This window comes from Amphiura filiformis, chromosome 9 (assembly GCF_039555335.1).
Source record: "Amphiura filiformis chromosome 9, Afil_fr2py, whole genome shotgun sequence".
NCBI classification, from domain to species: domain Eukaryota; kingdom Metazoa; phylum Echinodermata; class Ophiuroidea; order Amphilepidida; family Amphiuridae; genus Amphiura; species Amphiura filiformis.
Genome location: NC_092636.1, coordinates 327,948 through 351,311, shown reverse-complemented (window position 1 = coordinate 351,311; position 23,364 = coordinate 327,948). Strand labels below are relative to the sequence as shown.

Sequence of the window (23,364 nt, the reverse complement as noted above, 5' to 3'; positions counted from 1 at the left end):
GGCACCAAGGCAATATCTCAAAAGTGAAGAAAACACACAGAAACATAGATAGATAATTTTATAATGAAGGGGCAGGGCACGGCAAGTGACTGCCTTGGGTAAATGGCATATTTTGAGGGCATTACGGCAGTGGGGATGGGCACCCACAGCAAAATGCCATGGGTGCTGTGGGTTAATTTGAGGGCTGATTAACCCCTGAGCACTACCTGCCGATCTAACCTTGCCACTGATTGGTCAATTACATGATATCTTCACTTTAATCACCAATCAGAATGGAGTTTTGTAAATAATCCACCCCAATTTTTTGTGTGGTGAAATCATTCTAAAAATGTTGCTGATTGGTCCAATTGATAATAAAAACTTCTTTTTGACCAATAGGCAGGTAGTTCTCAGGGGGGTTAGCAGGTTGGCTGGTCACCCTCTCAGATTTTGTTTTAAATCACTTATATCAATGCCCTATGGGTCAACTGAACACATTTTAAATAGTAGGTCTCAACTCCTTGTCGTTTCTGAGTTCATTGAATTTTGGTTCTTTAGAAGTGATCTTCCCATTTAATTGAAATATACACAAAATTTATACACAAAAATGTACCAACCACATTTTTACCATGTGGGTAACAACCAAATTCACAACCAAATTCACAGAAGTTCAAAATTCCTGTATGAACTTCCTAGACACCAGAAACTCTAGTGGTGTCAAGCCATCTTCATGGTTAAATTTGAATCTCTCATTGAGATACACAGTAAATTGATTCTGTGTATTAGAACATTAATATCAATTACCAGTGGCGTGTCTGGGGGTGTTGGGTGCTAAAGCCCCCCGCACTTTGTGAAAGATCATGTAAAATCAGCTGTTTTTTGCCATTAAGCCCCCCGCATAACTCTGAAAGCCCCTCTGAGCCTCCCCGCAGGAACAGATCCTAGACACGCCAGTGATTACTGTGTATTTCAATGCAATCTCCAAACAGTTATTTAACCATGAAGATGGCTTGACACCACTAAGATTTCTGGTACAGAGGGAAAAAAATGAAGTTATAGCCCCTAAATTACTTAGGCAGGGACACATTGAATTAGTATGCATTGCTAGCTGTTCAACAGAATCAAAAGTAATTCAATGTACAACTTTATCCAACTTTGAAAAAAGAAATAAGCATTTTTTAAAGTAGCACAGTATTTCTCTGGTTTCCAACCTGGAATAACAAGTAATTTAGGGCCTATAACTTCTTATTTTCCCCTTCAAATTGTGTTGTCTGCAGTCGACACTGGTCACATTACTAACCTGCTACATCTCCCTTTAGCCTCAATGCTTGGGCTCTGTTGTTATAACATGATGGGTTATTAGGAGCAGTTGCAACGGCCTTGCTGAAGAAGTCCAAGGCACCGTCTATATTACCAGCCTCGGCACTTTTAACACCCTCAAGTTCCAATACTTTGGCTTGATGATCTGCTTCACTCACTGCACCTGTATCAAAAAATATAGAATATTGAGGAGAACACGGTTAAAGGTGGGTGACCCGATTGACAGCCTCATCCCCCACTTTTTCCTAGCAAAATGGAGATTTTGGCATCAGAAGAAAGCTCATATTTTTCTCATAATCCCAGTCCCAAATTTTAGGACTGAAATATATACTCTGTTTAGATGTTATAAATGAAAAAGTGATAGTCTCATCCCCAAATGTGGTATACCACACATACCACAATGGCCATAGACCGGTATACCGGTCCGGTCTATGGCCATTGTGAAACACATTATTACTTATAGTATCAAAAAGGCATTATTTGCCTCAGAATTTGGCAATTGCATTATTTGGGTAGAGGCCTCAATGTGAGGTACAATTTAACACAATACCAAAAACATCTGACCACCTACCTTTAAGTTTAAAGGAGTATTTCGTGATCCTAGCATCCTCTTTTTATGACATTTTTCAGTACATATCCACGAAAAAACCATATTCCCAAAATGTCAGTTGATTCCGATTTTGCGTTTGCGAGTTATGCATGATTATGTGTATTACACGGCTCCATAGACAATACGTTGTAATTTCGTTCTGGTGCACCAGAACGAAATTAAAATTTCGCGATATCTTTGCTAAGCGAATTAATCTGCAAGAAATATTTTGTACATAAACATTATGTAGCCAGAGTATTCCAGTGATATAAAAATCTCAACTTTTTTTGAGAAAAGTGGGGGATGAGGCTGTGGATCACGAAGTGCCCCTTTAATACAGTGTAGCTATTAGGCAATATTAGTCCAGTCAAAGTGGGTTTTGACTCACCACTAATTGCAACAGAATTGTTTTCACTGCTATGAATGTCAGAGATGTCCCCTGAACAGCATACAAAAAGTATACTAAAATATACTTGGTGGAAAGGTAGTTTTTGGCGGGAAAAGGTCATACAGGGGTCAAATTTCAAAATCGCTCCAATCATTTTAAAAACTATACCAAATTATTCCTCTAGTCATAAGGATTCAGAAAAAGTATAGTTTGCCATATCTGTGATGTACGGTTCTTGAGTTATAACCGAAAAGGTCAAAGGTCAAATGTTGGGTTCAACAGAGGTCAAAAAACTAAAAATTGTCTGATTTTAACCAAAATGGTCTCAAATTGTTAGAAACACAAACATAATTTATTTAAAGAATATTTGCACTGTTTAGGTTGTTTAATTACATGCGTAACATCGAAAACTAGGTCGGGGTCAATAGAGGTCAATGGTCAATGACCTCTTTTACCCTGCTACCTAGGTAACGAAACGTCCAAGATATGGCAAACTATTCTTATTCTGGAGTGTTTTTAAAGCACGAACACATTGGGACCATTTTTATGGAGATCGGAGCATTTTTTCGAAGTTGACCAATGTGGAGCCCAAAATGTGACCTTTGACCTTTTTGCTTATAACTTGAGAATGGTACATCACAGATATAACAAACTATACTTTTTCTGAATCCTTAAGAGTAGAGGAATGCTTTGGTATAGTTTTTAATAAGATTAGAGCAATTTTGAAATTTGACTCCCGCCAAAAACTACCTTTCCACCAAGTATATTTTAGTATATTTTTGGTATGATGTTCAGGGGACATCTCTAAAATGTATAAAAGTGAAAAAAATTCTATTGACTGGACTATATGGGTACACCTAAATAATGCATACTGGTACATGTTTTTAAGAACTTGGACTTGGACTTATTGCTTTCCTCCCTCGGATCCTGGGAACCTTGGAGCTAGCAGCCGTTTCACCATGGAAGTTCATATGCCCCTGTTTGTGACCATACTCCTTGCATTGTAGATTGATGTAATCCCAAGTTCTTGGCAGCTGCTTTTTTTATGTTGTCAAGCCAGCGCTTTGGGGGTCTACCTCTAGGCCTGTGTCCAGGTATTCTACCTTCAAGGGCATGTTTAGGGTATCTGTCCTTTGGCATCCGTACGATGTGTCCAAAGTAGAACAATTGTTTGGCTTTGATTGTGTATAGTATTGTGACCTGGCTGCTTGTTGCCCCTCTTATTGATGTGTTCCGTAGCCTATCTCTTCTGGAGACTCCCATTATCCATCTTAAACAAGACATCTCGAACACCAACAATCTCTTCTTGCCTCTTTTCTTGAGCGTCCAAGCTTCTGCGCATATGCTATTCAAAAGTATCTCATTTTGGAAAATGGATCTCATTTTGTAATCAGCTCAAATTGAACAGAATTGAGAAGCAATTTGAGATCCAAAATGAGATCCAATTGGAGTGTCAAATTGAGATATAATCCACCCAATTAGTTTTATTGGGTGCTAACTATTATAGTTGGTGAAGTATGGTACATGTACTACAGGGCTGCCAACTTTGAAACCTCAAAATCACCATAGTGCTGTGATCAAGCAGAAATCAGCATTTTGAAAATATACTTACGGTTCTCAAGATATTTCTTTATTCAAGGCATTTATTTTATTTGTACCTTTTGCTTGTCGAGTATCCTTTGACTTTATTTTGTTTAATATGCACCATCGGATAGATGAGTGCCACTGATGTAAAAGCAATTTCCAAATAAAAACTTGAAACTTAAAAACTACAACAATTTCATGGTAAATGCCATGCATAGCTACATTATGTATAGCCATGCATAGTTATGTATAGCCATGCATAGCCATGCATAGCTATGTATAGCCATGCATAGCTATGTATAGCCATGGATAGCTATGTATGGCCATGGATAGCTATGTATGGCCATGTATAGCCATGCATAGCTATGTATAGCCATATGTAACCATGTCATAGCCATGTATAGCTATGTATAGCCATGTATAGCCATGTATAGCCATGTATAGCCATGTATAGCCATGTATAGCCATGTATAGCCATGTATAGCCATGTATAGCTATGTGTAGCCATGTATAGCCATGTATAGCTATGTATACAGGGCTGCCAACTTTGAAAAATACATTTCAGTATTCCCAAACCTCAAAATCACCATAGTGCTGTGATCAAGCACAAATCAGCATTTTGAAAATATACTTACGGTTCTCAAGATATTTATTTATTCAAGGCATTTATTTATTTGTACCTTTTGCTTGTCGAGTATCCTTTGATTTGATTTTGTTTAATACAGTTTTGTTTGTATATGCACCATCGGATAGATGAGTGCCACTGATGTAAAAGCAATTTCCAAATAAAAATTTGAAACTAGCCATGTATAGCTATGTATACAGGGCTGCCAACTTTGAAAAACACATTTCAGTATTCTCAAACCTCATTGCTCCATTTTTTCAAATATTTTTACCCGATGACCCTTTTTAAAAAATCTTATACTCAATGACCCCCTTTTTTCAAAATATTATACCCAATGACACCCTTTTTTAATTTTGTTTGTACCCAATGACCCCCCTTTTTTAAATGGCGCTTTGTACCTGGTAGGCCCCTACTTCCCGACGCCGGGAGGCACATACCCGTCCCTTTTAAAGGGTGTCCCCCCCCCCCCCCGGGACTATATTATAATAGATAGTGGCCAGCACATTTATAAAGGACTGATTACTCACTACAATCTTCACTCTTAAACTGTGTTTGTTTTTCTGAATGTGCTGATCATGTTGATTGCTAGTCGGAAACTCCTGCGAAGCTATGGACATGGCATCTTACCTACTCCATTCTATCAGTGCCTTGTGTGTTTCTCTTCAATCATTTTGTTGAATGTAATTTTATGAATCAAATAAAAAAGATAGAAAGTGACTTCACATAAGTTATGTGTCATTTTATTTATAATAAAGAAGTTATTAAATTAATAAAGTAAGACAATTTATTTATCTATAAGTGCATGTCAAATGGGGTACACATTGTTCAATACTATAGGCCTACATGAATAAATTATGCCCATATTATAGCTAGGCCTAAAAAACGACACAGGATATGATAGATAACTACTTTCATATCAATAGGGGCCATATGATCACAGATTGTTGAGAATCTGTGATATGATGAAGATTTTGATTCTATAGATCTGTTATCAACATGATATCATGCTGTTCAGTGGTCAAGGAGTAAGGACCCCGGTCAAGGACACTGATATGACATCATAGGTGATGTAATTTTCTTCTGCTGACCATATGATGCTGTATATTAACTATTATTGTTACATTTAGGCCTATACCTAGAACTTTTTAAAGTCATAATTAGTTCAAACATAACTTTGGTAATACTCGCTCGTTTTCATTCGTTGAAACGGCAAAACATACTTACTTTTCCTTACAATCGAATACCAACAATTTTAAAACATTCCACCTCAGAGAGGGGTTGTCATGGTCCCATATACTGATATACCAGGCACTGAAAAAGTGCTACTCACCTTGAGTAAATGTTTACATAACTAATTAGGTTTAGTAACTGGTCAAGATGTGTGATAAATGAGTGAGATTTTGTTCATAGTCGGGGTTGCCAACCAACAATTTGGTAGCCCAAATAGGGAGAATTTGAGACACTATTTGCTCATGGCTCGTGCACAGAAGTAAGGGCCTATACACAGCACGAGCCCAATTGGTGCTTTATTGACTTACAGAATGTAAGGCAAAGCAACACTGAAAAGCAAACATCTCTTTTACAAAATCGCCAGATCAAGGAGTTTGTTTGTACAGTGTTTGTAATATGAAAAGCACCACAAACAGTCTGCATAGGAGACTATTCCATGAAATGTGGTAAACATTTTCGTAACAAAATGCTCCAAAAATGACACATCCGTCCGAATTTTCCTAGTTAAATAAGTAACAATCATGAACAATCATGCAAAGATCGCTCCCTCAAATTACTAGCTCCATTGCTCAAACGATATAGCAAGAGAAAGTAAAAAACATAGACAAATTTAGACTACGGCTATAGTTCATTTGCTGGCGCAAATGAGCTAAAAATGGGTGACGGATGTGTGGCCACATTGACCCCAAAATTTTCACCCAATGACCCCCTTTTTTGTTTTCCTGAACTCCCTCTCATCCAATGACCCCCTTTTTTGTTTTTCTGTCACCAAAAGACCCTCTTTTCCAGAATTTTAGACAAATTTTTCACCTAATGACCCGTCTTTTTCATTATTTTTTCAAATTTTGTATCAACTTAAATATTTTGACCCAAAATTTTTCCCCGTGTCACAAAAACCCCATTTTTTTGGTAAGATTTTCCCCAGTCTCATCAAAAGACCCCACATTTTGTGGGCCTTCTCACCGAAAGACCTCTTTTTGTGGTGTCTAGGCTCTCGCTAAAAGACCACTAGTTTTGAACTGCTGTCCACACATCCCCGTCACTTCCAAAGTCAAATGCCCCCACCCCCTGGGTTCAAAGCCCCGGAAGCTCAGCAATTTTAGGCCAATTTCCGTATCAATTTATCATCTGAGACAGGCTTTTTCTGTGTAGTCATTTCATGGGGGATTGACATGGGCGGGGGTGGAAAAAATTATTGAAGTATAGTGAATCCAGCACCTTTTGGCAAAAGATACTTGTATATAAGTTTATGGTACAAAATCACACGAAGCACTTTTGGGGCTAAAACGGGCAAATATGAGGTTAATTTGGTCAGAAACCCATATTCAGGCATCAACATTGGGTGGATAATAATAATAATAATAATAGCTTTATTTATACACGGTAAAACATGTTCAATACAGTATTGTTCTTCCACATGTCCGTGTGGATATTAAAAATATTACTAACAAACACAAGTTAATTTAAAATATATAATATATTAGTGTACATAGACTAAAAACTAAAATTAAATTAATACGATCTTTTACTAAAAGACAAATATTATAATAAATAAAATAGTAACCCTGCATTCTTCCTCATACAGTCACACTCTCACATGCACTCCTCTCTCACCCTCTCAACACACATCCTCCATACATCTTTCACAATAAAACGTTATAATATGATTTATGTACAAGTTATATTTAAATTATTAAAACACATCATCAAGACCACTATTGCACAAAAACATACAAAATGATAAATTATTCAAAAATATTTTTAGGAAATAAATTATTAAAACACATCGTGATAATTTGTGGATGATTGTATGGACCACCCCCCTGGCAAAAAATTGGGGGGATTTTTCCCCCCCCCCCCCAGGATCTACGCCTATATATGTATTTCCCACTTTCCCTTGTGGCTGAGTATGCCCAGCATTTATATGCCAAGTCTTTGTATGAACATTAAGCGTTGATCAAGGATCAAACCACTGAAACAGCTACACACGTATAAGAACATGAACACAGTACATCAACTGAACTTGTTTTTGTTTATGAAATAACTTCTTTTAATTTCTTCTGCTTCATTGTTTCTTTTCTTTTAATAATAAAGTTTATTGTATCTATACAATAAACAGATTTACCTCCTGTGAAAGAGACTAATCCTGGTCCAAAGCTTGTGCTTGGGCAAATCAATATGATTGATTTATTGATTGGTTGCCTAGTAATGGCTTTATGCAAGGGCCAATGAGGTTTAAGGTCTATTGTTTGAAGTGGCCAATGGGAAGTGTTCAATAACCTTCTAACACTGCCAGTTGGTCAGGGATTAGGCACATTTGCTATCTGTCATGGAAGGAGTAAGGTTGGGTCTCCAATGTGAAGAAAATTTTCCCACCCACCACACCCAAAAATTTAGGTTATATCCCAGTATTCAATACCTTTGTGGACAGTCACTTGGGAGCAGTAGTTGGATGGGAAGGCTTCCATGTCGTACGGGGTATAGAGGTATAGACCTAAAGGGTATTGCAGTCTGCATTTTAATGGTAGCTTCTGGGCATGGACAAATTACCAGGAAGAGGGCGGTTAAGCTGACCAAGGGAGCGGATTCAATAAGTGGACATTTTAACTTCTCTTGGAGAGGTTAGGCCATATTTGGTTATACAGATCTAGGTGTTCAGGAAATCCCTTTAAGGCCAGAGTAATGGAAGACACATTCGTTCACACCCAAATTTGAGATTTCTTGATAGTTGTCAACATTAACATGTATTCTTTCACTTGAAACTGATAAAATACAACTTGCTAATATTTACTCGTATTTTTGCTTGATTTGTTTCACTCTTTTCAACTCTAAAAAGTCACATGGCTCAAGACAGCTTAGTAAATTGGCGGAAATAATAAGTCAGAAATGCGTGAATGCAAAATATTGTGATTCTGCTGCGATTTGCTTCCCAGTGATTGTGGCATAACTCTCTGCGCGTATGTCCAACGCAGTAACGGTGCATTCGGTATGTTGCTCACGCCAGCAAATGTGGTGTAAACAAAACAAAAGTTTGCAGTCAAAATGCCACTTAAATTTTTTAATTATTTTAAATTTTGGCGCACTGAAAGCAGACATTGTAGATTTATTGGTGCAAAAAGATGCATATTTAGACCATGCACCAGGTACAGATTTTACAAGCGTGACAGTCGTACCGTTTTAAAATATAAGGACATTTTGTGCATAATTTTGACATTTTTTTACTAAAACGTCGATTTCTCAGAGTTCACTTTTGACAATATTGCACGATTTTTGTGACAAGATAATTCGAAAAATATGCAAGCAAAAGGTAAACTTTTTGCACTATCGTTTAGAGTACATCAATTCATCAAAGCCTAGGGAAGGTTTTCTCATTTTTTCAAAATATTTGTTTTAAACAAAAATATACACCATTATGTGCAATTTTTTAGAGTGACAAAATTGCTTTTTTCACATGTTTTTTCAATATTTGAAAAAAGAGACAAATTAAAAAAAAAAATAAAAAACCTTCCCTAAGTTCATGTCTCTTCTTTATGAAAAGCTAACTGAATTTTTTTTTACTCGAACGGATTTTTTTTCTAAGTTGTCACAAAAAATTGGGGTAAAAAGTGAACTTTTGTGATTTTTTCAAAAACTCAAGATTTTTGAACAAATCTGACATCACCATGGGATTCCTTGACTCATTTCCTTTCCAAAAATGTATAGTTTTATATACTTTTGACATACAAGTCAGAAATAAAGATGCTCGAAAAGGTCCATGTTCTCTCCCATTAAAGGGTTCTGTAGCTTGACAGTTAATAGTAACTTAATACATTGCTGTTAATTTTTTTTTTTTTTTTTAAAGTTGGGCCACACATGGCGAGTGTGGAAAGGGCTTTAGAATACCCTGGAGGGCCCCGTATCTTACAAGAAATTAATTTGGGTTAACTTCTCTGCAAGAAGAGAAGTTGGGCTACACTTGTGTGTGCTAAAAGAGCCAGGGAAATTTCGGGAGGGCCCCGTATCTTATGAGGAATTAAGTTGGGTTAACTTCTGCGAAAAGTGAGGTTGGGCCACACTTGCATGTGTGCTAAAGGGCTGAGGAAATTCCCTGGAGGGCCCGGTACCTTAAGGGGGGCTTGGTTAACTTCTTTGCGAGACAAGAAGTGGGGCCACACTTGTGTGTGCAAAAGGGCTTGGGGAAATTCCTGGAGGCCCCATATTCATTAATTCATTTTCATTCATTCATTTCTTTCATGCATTTATGTATTGTACAAGGAATTAACTTGGGTTAACTTCTCTCTGAGAAGTTGGCCCCGTATTCAATTCATTCATTTTCATTCATTCATTCATTCTTCATTGCATTCATTTATGTATCTTACAAGGAATTAATTTGGTTAACTTCTCTATGATAAGATAAGATTGGGCCACACTTGTGTGTGTGCAAAAGGGCCCGAAAAAATTCCCTGGAGGGTCCGTATCTTATACAATTACAAGGAATTAAGTTGGGTTAACTTCTCTGTGAGACGTTGGGCCACACTTTGTTCCGGAGAGGCTCCGTACTTTACGGGTAAGTAGTGTATAGGCATGGGCTCGGGAAATTACCGTATCTTATGGGTGAGTAATTTAAGAATTGGCTCAGGAAATTCCCGGGAGGGCCCCGTATCTTACGGGTGGGCCGACACTGTGTGTAGATGGGAACAGACTCTGTATTTACGGGGAAAGTAAAGACTATCCAGGTCGAAAATTGTGGCGGTAAAAAAGGGACAGGGCCACAAATTTAATCTTGAATCCAATTATATGAAAATAATTGGATCACCATAGGTCATTGCATAAGTGTTTACAAATAGTAATAATTAAGTAACTAATAAATTTGAGAAATAGTGCATGAGAAGTTGAGCGAAATATGTCAAATATCAGATTACTTTCCTGAATAATTCTGGCTTCAGGAAAGTAGGATTAATGTATACCCTTACCAAACATGAATGCCTATTTGGCATTCTGTAGGCATTCGCCAAGCCCTCGAGTGCCAAGGATAGCGGTACTAGGTGGTCACTAGCACTCAGCAGCTAATGAATGCCTATAGAGCTGGTTCACAGGCATTCGAATGCCTCACAAGAATGCTACCGAATGCCTATTTACTCATTAAGCCCTCGTTAAAGCTCAATACTATTAACTTAGGCATTCCTATAGGCACTCAGTGGCATTCGGATAAGTCATAGGCATTCGGTTAAAAAAATTCTTAAGTAATAAGCATTCCACTGAAAAATTTCTAAGTATTAGGCATTCGGTTAAAAAAATTCTTAAGTAATAGGCATTCCACTGAAAAATGTCTAAGTATTAGGCATTCGGTTAAAAAATGTATAAGTAATAGGCATTCCATTCAATTAGGCATTCTGCTAATAGCCTTGACTAGCATTCTTAGTGGTTGACCCAAGGGTCAAACAGGTGCATGATGGGAATATATTTCTAACTGCCATTTTGAACTGGTGTGAATGCAGAGATGATTGAATCTTAATCCTTTCATGTTTCCAGCTTTATTATAGGCCTTATTTTTCACTCTTTACATTTGGGATGTTACATGACAATGCATATTATGTGGACAACATCATACATGTATGGGATCCATGTATAGTTATCTTTGTGTGCAATAATATGCCACAATATGGATGGTGTAAGGTAAGCTTAAATATAGATGTAACTTTGAATATAGGTTTTTATGTAGGCAGTTTCTTGAAATATGGAATGGTCTAGTGTTAGGAAGGAGGAGCTAGTTAGCATATTGGGGCATTATTAAAACATTAATAATAATAGTGTACATTTATACCACGCACAAATCCACTAAAAAAAGCACTCATATGGCGCAAAATTAGGGGAATTGTCTTTTTTTCACTTCATTTATTATGAAGGGAATAGTTTGGACCTCCACAGTTGTTGATTGTTATTTAATTTTTTTCCAGGAGTCAATTTGGAGAATTACATCAAAGAATAAAAAGATAAACAATACTGAATTCTAAGCTGATTTGACAATTATATCGTTCAACCAGAAGAACTTGGAGTCACATCTCCGGTAGTGTCTACACTAAAAATATCATAGACTCGACAAAGACATACGCTGAACTAAAATGCCTCTGCGTCTGTCACAATGGATAAAAAATGGAGTATATTCTGGGCTTAATTACCATATGCGATTTTCTGCAGTGCAGTATATTCCTATTCGTCACTCTCGTATAATTGCTTAGCCAGCATAGCTATATAATAATACAGTGGTTCAAGTGCTTCACCTGTAAGTGGTTGGAATACCTATAAGCGGTTGGAATGCCTATAGGCAGTTGGAATGCTTCTGAGGCGATTGGAAATTTCATTGGCGGTTGGAGTGCTTCATAGGCGGTTGGAATGCCACTAAGTGGTTCGAGGCCTAGCTCATTTACATATTTCGCCTCTGAGGAGGGCTTATGAACCACTTACGAACCACTAGTAGCGGTTGAGGGCTAAATAAGTGGTTCGAGTGCTAACCTGTAGGCGGTTGGAATGCTTCCGAGGCGGTTGGTATGCTTCCTAGCGGTTGGAATGCTTCCTAGCGGTTGGAATGCTTCCTAGGCGGTTGGAATGCTTCCCAAGCAGTTCGAATGCTTCCTAGGTGGTTTAAATGCTAGGCGGTTTGAATGCCTCCTTGGTGGTTCGAATGCCTCCTTAGTGGTTCGAGTGCTTAGCTCATTTACATATTTCGCCTCTGAGGAGGGCTTATGAACCACTTACGAACCGCTATAAGCGGTTGAGGGCTAGCAAACAGGCGGTTGAGTGCTAACAACCGCCTATTAACTCAATATTATAGTATTGGAGGCATTCATTACCGGTTCTTTACCATTCAATGGAATGCCTAGTGAGTGCTAGGGGAATGCTAGTTTTTTAGGTAAGGGTACATGCACTTTTCTAAGGAATTTATATTAAAGGATTGACTCAATAAATGTATGTAAACTTCTCTTGAGAAGTTTTCTCTTGAAAAGTTAAGCCAAGTTTGATGTATTATAACGGTACCCTTTGGGTCCGTATTTTATTGGATAAGCTGAAGTTAAATCCAATTCTGGTTTACAAATAAATGGAGATACTCCTGACGGATATGGGGGTAATAGTTTCCAATATGTGATGTGGGGTGATCAAGCAAAATCAGTATGAAGTCAGGCATATTCAATTTTCATTTTTTTGCATGAAAAGCATTTGCAATGCTTTTCATGCAAAAACTGAAAATTGAACACTTATTTCCAAAGATGTTGAACTTGAAGTGTTTCAAAAACAATAGGGTCAATACGCCTATTCTTGGTCACACACCTATTCTCGGTCAGTTTTACCGCTGACGATCGTTGCTTTAATTTTAGCCGTATCTTTATGCAAAGCGCCCTTACATCCATATTTGGACGTAAAACAGCCATTTTAAGAAAACGACAACTCCAATTTTTATGCAACTTTCATAAATGGAATTCTAGACATCAATTACCGTACTGACGCGAGTATAGTCCCACCTTCGAGTAAAGTCCCACCCCAAAATTTTGTTTGTTTGTTTGTTTGTTTGTAAGTTATTTATTTTTTCGGCTTTGGAGTGTCCCAGGACCTAGACCTAAATGCTAGGATCATTCATGGTTGACCTAAAAAAAAATAAAAAATTTCAAGATGTTTTGTATTTTTAATATGAAAATTGATACTTGGTATTCTTGTCATAATCTATTAATGATTTCAAAATGCATTCAAATGCAATGCATTTTGAAATCATTAATAGACTATGACATGAATACAAATTATCAATTTTCATATTAAAAATACAAAATATCTTGAATTTTTTTAAATTTTTTTTTTAGGTCAACCATGAACGATCCTAGCATTTAGGTCTAGGTCTAGGGACACTACAAAACAGAAAAAATAAAAAACTTTAAAAAAAAAAAAAAAAATTTTTTTAAATTCGAGTATAGTCCCACCCCCAATTTTGAAAAATGTTGGGGTGGGACTATACTGGCCAGTCATCGGTACATACAAATCAGCACCAACTTTAACATAATTAGGCATATAATAATGATTATTGTCAAAAATATTGATTTTCAGACCCTCACAGACCCCCTGTCCAAATACTTGTTTTGGCGGCACCAACTCATTTTTGGCGATTTGGATGAAAATGGTGTCAAAATGCTCAGGAGATCATACTGCATCAAATAAGCCGGTTCCCTAAGAAATTTGAACACCAGGATTCCTTAACCCACCACTATTTACATAGAAATTTAAGGGGGAACTACACCCCTGCCCAATTTTGTGCCTAATTTTGCATTTTTCTCAAAAATTATAGCACATTGGTGACAAGTAAGATGTATATTATAGGGGCAAGGACTACAACTACTGCACTGGAAATTTAATTTCAGCACAGACAGCACTTGTGGAGTTACAGTCAAAAATGAGGGAAAACCAATATTTGATCAATAAATCAATAACTACTTGCCTTGAGTTGCTGAATTTTCAGTGCAGTAGTTGTAGTTCTTGCCCCTATAATATACATATCTTACCTGTCACCAATGCGCTATAATTTTTGAGAAAAATGCAAAAATAGGCAAAAAATTGGCCTGGGGTGTAGTACCCCCTTAAAAGAACTGGCCGGTCAAGGAAACCTACATAAATATGTTTTCTATACTTCACTTGACCCAAATATATGATTTTTTACATTTGTATGGTGATAAGACAATCGCACATGGAATTTTAGAGGGATTTTGATAGCAGTTCCATTAAAAAAAGCTGCTATCATCATGAGACTAAGATCTAGAAACACCACCGAAATGCTGTTTTGGGGAATTTTGCTAGCTGAATCTTTTTGATGAAAGCAGAGGGCTGACAGTAAATTTCGCTGATCCCTCCTGTACTTTTCTATGTCGATTTAACACACGATTCCTGCTGTTGTTTTGGTTTGGTCCCCCGGTATACGCATGGAAGTCGCCATTTGAGGTTTTAGCACCCGGCTACCATGACTACGCGTTCAGCATCGCGTACAGTACGCATTCCCAACTGTCAATCATTGGGGGTCAATCACCTCGAGCTTGACAACGATATCTGAATAGACTATCGCCAAGTCTTACGTGTATGCGCGAAATTTAGGTTAATTTACGTGATTGAAACAGAATTTTTCTTGATTGAACAAATTCATCAGGATCGGTAGAGTAAACTCGGTAACAAAGTTCTTTGTATCTGATCCAATTATACACTTACTTGTGAACGTTTCAACAACCACTGTTGCCTTTGTCAACACTTGATGAGGAATGACTGCTGGAAATCCCTCTAGCGTCGGTTGTCAGTAACTGCAGTCATTCCTCATCAAGTGTTGACAAAGGCAACAGTGGTTGTTGAAACGTTCACAAGTAAGTGTATAATTGGATCAGATACAAAGAACTTTGTTACCGAGAATTTTTCTTGTATAAATCTTGGCCCGGATAGCGGGATTGTTGGTTGATTTAATGCATTTGATAAATTAAGTTCATGGATGCGCTAAAAAATATAATTAAAAGTATTAAAAAAGCTGTTCAACATTTGATTTTAAATGCACTGTAGCAGGCTTGAAAAAGTCTAACCGTGGATGTATATCCTGTCTGGACGCATCACACTTCACGTGTGATGTGTCCTGCTATTCGCCAAACTCCGATAAGCAGTCGAAGTACTTCAAGGACGTCCCGTCACTTTAAGCTTCCTGAGAACACCTTTGTACTTAACTTACGAAACCACAAACTCACTAACTTCAACTTGCACTACATGTATTCATAACATAAAACATCTATTAATTATTACCGATCCTGCAGAATAACTTACATATATTGTCAATTTTATGGAATCCCATTGCTGAGAATCGACAATTCCACAGAGAAACGTCAGACATGCTTCATAAATCACAGCTGTTACGCCAAATTTATACCACTCGCTTGTTTTTACAGAAAAGCGATGCAGCATGGCACCGCAGTGCACCAGGGCGTGCCGTGTGCAAAATTTCTAACGGGCGGCATAACCCGTTTTGTGATTGGTTCATTGGTTGTATATTAACCATTTATCGCGATTGTGAAGCCAATCAATGAACGCGACGGCCTTCATGGGTAATGTAGAATCCGACCACGAAAAGCGAAGTTCGTCTAACCTGATTGGTTAAAAAAAACTACTTGGACCAGTCAGCATGCCCACTCAGTTCTTAACAGCCACGTGCAGGTGATTTCCATGTGGTGTTTCAGCGATGGAGTATAAATTCAGCTTGACAACTCATCTGGCAGGTACAAGGACAATACACGGAGACAATCACTGACATTACAACAAAAAACTATAGAAAGCCTTGAGAACTATTTAATAGATGAATCCATCTAAATATTTTAGCATTAAAAATATACAGGTTTTCGACCCTTGCTCTATCCAATTATTTCAATTATACCTTTGGGATACCTGGGTGGACTAGAGGAGAACTTAACCAAACCAAAATGTTTTTACCAGATGGACATTGTTGATGTTGTAAATAATTTAACTAGGGAAAACATAGTTTTGACAAATGGTGCCAAAAATTCATTTCATAATGTAGGTATGCCAGGCAAACCTTAGTTAACACATTTGCTAGTCAGCCAAATTCGCCGACAATGTCAATGCATATTTACATAGAAATTTAAAACAACTGGCCGAAGAAGGAAACCTACATAAATATGTTTTCTATATACTCCCTTATGAAAAAACAACGACCAAATCATGATCGTAACGATCAAATTCTTGATCGTTACGATCAAAAAAATGGTCGCGGCGACCAAAATTTTGACCGTCAATGATCGTACGACCATAATAGGACTGATAGAGAATGGTCGTAGAAATGATCATAACAAAAATGTTGGTCGTATTTTTGGTTGTAATCCAAATATTGGTCGTAAATTTGATCGTTTTTTAAATCCAAATATATTTGGTCGTAATTATTGCTTTGATTGTGAATACAGTTGATCGTATTTTTGGTTGTAATCAAAATTTTGGTCGTTTTTTGGATCGCTTTTTCATTCCAACTAAATTTGATCGTACATTATGATCACAATTTTGATGGTTGTAATTTTACGATCATTCAAGATGGTCGCAATCATGATACTTATATGATCTGAGAATTACTCAAATTCATCATTTGAAAATTACAATCACAAAATTTTCATAAGATTAGGAACACCTATAAATCTCAATCAAAATCATGAAAATGACCAGATATTATATTTAGATGAAATTTTCCTTTTTTTTGCCATTTTATTTCATAATCAATTTATTTCCACAGTAAAAATTGCTTTTACAATAAAATTGACTTCAAATGTTTAAATACAGAGATATGATATACCACGCATAGAACATAATTCCTGAAATGTTTGTTGATGCCACTTTGGCCACTTGTTCTGCATGAATTCGCCATGCACCCTTAGCGTTACATCGTTATATGTTATTACGACAGGTGTACATTACAATTGTGTAAAAGTTTATGGTGATAAAATATGAATTGCAAAATAAACATTGAATTTAAAACAGGCAGATATCATGCAACTACTTCAAGTTAATTGAGCTATTAAGCTGAGATATTCATGTATAGCAGTAAAACATAGTACTACTACTACTAGCAGAATATAAGGTACTGCATATTGTAATATCAATATGTTATGACTAAGTATGATGATGAGTATATACCTTACATACCAGCCGGGATAACAGCAGATTGTCTTTTAAACCAACTATAGTTTGATATTCAAACTTATTATAGCCTTCAGCTTCATGCAGCTACTTACAATTAAGAAATAAATGTCCTCAAATAATCATTGCATATTATCTTATACAGCACAGCATTTCAGCACTCATTTGTTGATGTTGCATTCTGTTTTATCAGCATTAACTTAGTGACAGCTAGTAGCCCATGACCTTTTGTGGTTCATTTTAATTATTAATTTTTGACTCATTTTTCAAAAAAAATTTACAAAATAAAAGTGACTAATAATTTTATTATCATATATGCATAAATATTTGTTACATTTTTCTCCAAAAATACAACCAAATAATATTTTGAAATAAAAATTTTCTCAAGGGTCAAAGCCCGTAGCCCCCATACAGCCAATCACAATTCACATGGCCAAAGGTCATGGTATATTCAAAAAATTGGATGCATGCAGTCATGGCAGTTGCAGAGCATGAGAGATCACAAATAATATGATATATCTTTTGATTTAAAAAAAGTTCATGAGAAAGAATGTGAGAAATATGATCTCTGCCTACATGTATAAGGACCATATGCATCCAGCCAGCGCAGGTAGTATAGTGAAATGAGATGGACATGAATGATGAAATGAGTGTTACATGTAGGTAAGCTTATTAAAGGGCATATGTATTTTTATGGAATTGAATGGTCATGATCAGATGATGGTTGGCAATCCTTTCTTTGCATGCACCTGGCCTGGATCAGGAAATTATTCTCTTCCATTGTCTTCTGCAACTACTCACACATCATATATGATTCGAGAATCGAGAACTTTTTACTTTAATAATAATGTTGAGTTATAATCAGTTATATTACATGTAACTCATGCAGTTTAGTTATATTAATTTTTATAGGCTTATACTACATGTACATGACTTTGTTTTAAAGATTAATTTAGGCCTAAGTGAATATCTTGTCCAGCATATATACCATTCATAACTGTTGATGCTTTTCTTGGACTTATGAAAATAATTCAGGGTTAAATGGTGCATGCATGGTTTGTACGTACTAGTGAGTCATTTTCAGTCGCAGCAGTGGGAAATTTTACGATCATTAAAATATTGATCGCGATAGAAGCAATCAAATGCAGCGATCAGAAATAGCAATCGTAATAATGCGACCGTTTTAATGGTCGCATTACACAAAATTACAATCATTATTTGCGATCAAAAAAACGATCAAAAGTTGGTTGCATATATGGTCGCATATTCGCGATCAAAATTACGACCATTAATAACGGTCAAAATAATGATCGCTGGGGTACCAAATGTGATCAAAATTACGATGATAAATACAATCAAATTTTGGTCGTAATTATGGTCGCAATTTTGGTCGTAATTATGGTCGCAAATTTGGTCGTAATTATGATCGCATCAACATGGTCGTTCTTTTCATAGGGGCTTCACTTGACCCAAATATATGATTTTTTATGGTGATAAGACAATCGCACATGGAATTTTAGAGGGATTTTGATAGCAGTTCCATTAAAAAAGCTGCTATCATAATGAGACTAAGATCTAGAAACGCCCCCAAAATGCCATTTTGGGGAATTTTGCTAGCTGAATCTTTTTGATGAAAGTCAATCTTTGACAAGATGTAACTTTGCTACGGAAAGTGCTATGAAAAAAAGGTTTTCAGTTTTGGCTTTGTTTACTCAAGGGCTTTAATTTGATGAATACTGGACACTTCATCCCCTGGACACTTCATCCCCTGGACATTTCATCCCCTGGACATTTCATCCCCTCGTGTTAAAACGATATGGTAGCGTTCTTTGAGCGTGACAGTGAATCAAGAATGCATATGAATATAATAATTGTTTAGAATCTTGAACTTAGAAGGAACTAATATAAGGAAATTAATAATCTTATTTATCCAATGTATGCACGCCGTGTTCTGAGCTATCACCAGCTGATCACACGCATAATAATAGCTAATAATCGATCAATGTTGAATGGCAGCAGGGCCTATGATAGACTAATAGTTAATAATAATAGTTTATACATTCAATGAATTTACCTAAATTGAACAGTGCATACGCGCATATCTTTTGTTATTACTGTGAGTATTGTTATCATTATATTATTACTATTATTGTTAATATTATTAGGCATATTACCCGGTATTATTATTATCATTATTATTATTATTATTTACTGTGGGTTTTTTTTGTTGATAGCTCAGACTATTTATTATTGTTATGTTAAGTGTATTCTCTTTTTCCTGTTATTTATGTATTTATTATGTATTGTTTGTTTGTTTGTTTGTTTGTTTGTTTGTTTGTTTGTTTGTTTGTTTATTTATTTATTTATTTATTTATTTAGTTATTATTTACCTAAAGTTGTTCATCTAACAAAATTAGCATATTTTTAATACTATTTATCTGTTTATTGTATATTGATAAATATGTCTGCATATATATGGAAGGATGGCAATATTTTTGTATTGTCCACTTGATGAGGTGATTAGCGCAATGTCATGTTATACAATAGGAACAATAGCCGAATGGTTACAGGAAGTTGAATTCTTTCAATCATTGACTGGTGTGCTATTAATCAATGGAATCTATATAACTATATAATCATTCGCGAATCTGTAATATAACCAGTGTCTGCAATCAGTGCGTAGCAGTAACAAAATGCTACACAATTTTCATCATTTGCTACACAATTTTGGAATGCGTAGCAATTTTGTACCATTCATAAGCATTCGCTCCCAATTTTGGTGAGCATTTTTGCTACACAAATAAAATTGCTTAATGCGGACCCTGAATATAAGCTAATATAACCAGAGTCTTATCACTGATAAGGTGCGATTAAAAGGTTCTGAAAGTAGTAAAGTACAAGGATAGTTAGAACTTGTAGGAGAATTAAATTAATACTAAGCGGTAAAGACTAAGGAGTACTATACATAAAAACTGGAATTCCATCAGTTCAACTGATAATAAATATCTGCATTATATTTTTCTTTTCTCCTGTTTTTGTCCATTTATTTTTCTTGCTTTCCTCCAAAGATCCCCTTTACCACCTCCAAAGATCCAATTTTTTCTTGTTTTCACCCAAAAAGCCATTTTTTTGCTCCCAAGACCATTTTGTGGGGACACTCTATACTGTTATAAGATTGGCAACCAAGTTTTAGAATATGGCTCAAAAAACTGCAGAAAGAACTGATTTTGGGGGTTTTCCGCACATGCATGTCATTTTACTATTAGCGTGCCCCCCCCTCCCCGGAAACTTTAAAGTTTGAACTACGTGATTCCCAACAGAGTTTACACTCTGCATCTGTATGGATTACAATCCATGGCCCCTAAAGACCGGGTTATAAAAATCGCACGACCGCAAATATTTAAATTTGATTTCTCTAAATTAAATTTTCTAGATTAATTTTCTAAAAGTAAGACAAACTCAGTTTCACCCATACAAAAATATTAATCAACATAATTTGTCAGTCGAGTATACATGTAAGTCCTATTTGTTCACCTGAAGATCATGTGGTTACTTATTTTGTTTATTTATTTGTTTGTTTATTTATTTTTTAGGAACTATTGCATTAATGTTTGTTTGTTCATTTATTTATTTTAGGAACTGTTGCATTAATCCAACAATTCAAACAACATATATTTGTATTTACTTCCAAATCTGGGTGTTTGATATACGTGTGTGCACTCTATTCATTATTTTATTTTTGCATGTCGTGTGTAGAGACCCTGTACGGGTGTTACTGATAATGATAATAGTCATTATCAAATTTACATTCGTAAGTTATTACGTATTAGTCTAATGTGAGATTTGTGAAAATCCTATCATTCAACAAAGAATTTATCGGGGGAAAGCTCTTTGACCGTTTCCAATTAGGGATTTTCCTTTTAACAAAGGAGCACCGGCGTGGTACAATGCCCTGCAGCATGTAGCAATATCCAGGCGGCGGATGACATGATCGAGCCGGCAACTTTCGTGAAACCGCCCGGCCGTATGGCATTTTCCATATACTCGGTTAGTTTTGTGGGGTTCATTATCGAACCCCAACGGTTTTAACTTGTATTTATATTATTTATCAACATAGGCCTATTTGTTTGTGATATTTCAAGCATTTTAAAATTTCAAAATAATCCCATTCAATTACACGGTTGACGATGAAAATTTACTGAATTTAGGGACTGCACGTCATACACCACCTGGCAATATCCATCGGCATGATCAAATACTATCATTTGCAAATCATTTGCAAATCAGATAGTCAGATTGCACCCTTTTTCATATATGATTAATATTATAATACTTTATATAGGCATGGTGTTTGCTAAAAATCAGTAAATAAATAATGTGCATGATCATGATGTGTATAGGCAAAAAAAAATGCCTTGTATGTAATGTAATGTAATGTAATGTAATGTATAGGCCGTAGGCTAAACATCATAAATGAAAGAAAGAACCATAAAAGAAACAAGTACGGAATTATTTTAGACAAGTGTCAATTGTGTGTATGACTAGCCTGATCATGCGAACGACATCAACTGGCCGAGCTAGTTTCCAAAACTACGTGTTTGATATTCCTAGATAGGGAAGACGGTGCGCCGTGAACAAGTTATATGTGACATGATCAAGGGAAATGAGTCACATGTCGATCCTGGTCAAAAATGAGTTTTACATGTTTCTAAAGAGGACTGTTAGTGCATTCAGAAACTAAAAACCTCATGTTGTTGACGGCATTTAATTGCGAAGTTACGTCAATGTATCAATTGCTGAAAACAATATAAAACAAAGGAATTTTAACATTTTCTTTGTCAATATCTCAAAATCAATATCAGCGACATCTGACTCATTTCCCTTGATCGTGTCACATATATGAAGTTTAAAATGCAATCATGAATATGCCGAACCACCTACATCTTCCAAATTTGGGCGTTTACTGTTTGGTATACCTAGGTAGGGAAGACCTACGGTCACATTTTTTAAGTTGGGACCCTAACAAGGGTGGATTTGTCACATTTTTTCGTTTATTTGCCATTCAAATGCTCATATTTCTCAAACAAGACATCACAATTGAGTATATTTAGTCTCATTTGGTCTATATACATTATGACCTTGTCTCTAGCTCTTGACCCCGCCTCTTGACATTCAGCTTTCTGCACACTAGTCATATTGAAAGAGAGAAGAAAGCAAGAGAGAAACTTAGAATGAAGAACTACCGGGGAAGGACTAAAAAAAAACTTCACCAAAAGACCCTATACCACCGAACTGTAATTCCATGCCCGGAGGTTCTATACACAGTATCAGCATAATACTCGTAACGCGTGGTGAGAAAAGATCATGCAGCTAGCATCAGAGCTCATCTGTAAAATGAGAATAAACCTATTATGTGAGGAGGAGGTGGTCCAGGTTTTGGTACATTTTATACCACTAAATCAAATTAAAAGACTAGAACAAAAGATGAACGATCAAGAAGGGTTCCCGTGTAAAAACTTTATTTGAGCATTTATCCCCAAAAGACCCTACCATGCATAATCTGAGACGAAAATACCTAGTCTCAGACCATATATCTAGCTGTATCCCCATCATCACCATGCACTACATAATATTCGTAAATGAATGAAAGAAAGAAACTTGAGAAAAAAAGGACTCTGGCGGGGAAGGACTCAAAGACTGAGCTTTTCACCAAACGACCCTTAAATACCATCGAGCTAGCTGTAACCCGTGCCCAAGGAACCCATGCACACAGCATTGATAGGCCTACAAGGAGGAGGTATGATAACTTGAACAAGAGTAGGAATGACCTTGAAAAGCGTCTGAAAAATACAAGATGTCAGTTATATTCCGGTCTGAAACTATCAGACAATATTTTAAAAACATTAACATCAACAATTTGCAACAAACCCAAATTATGAAAAAATCACCACAGGGTAGTTATATATT

General features: G+C 36.2%; 1 protein-coding gene across 1 annotated transcript in view; it reads right to left on the bottom strand.

Annotated features, from left to right (window-relative positions):
• Positions 1 to 23,364, bottom strand: part of LOC140160487 (tetratricopeptide repeat protein 36-like) — a 29,725-nt gene that overhangs the window by 1,272 nt on the left and 5,089 nt on the right. Inside the window, 1 exon segment of the mRNA XM_072183722.1 lies at positions 1,280 to 1,462. Within this exon segment, the coding sequence (XP_072039823.1) occupies positions 1,280 to 1,462 (183 nt within the window).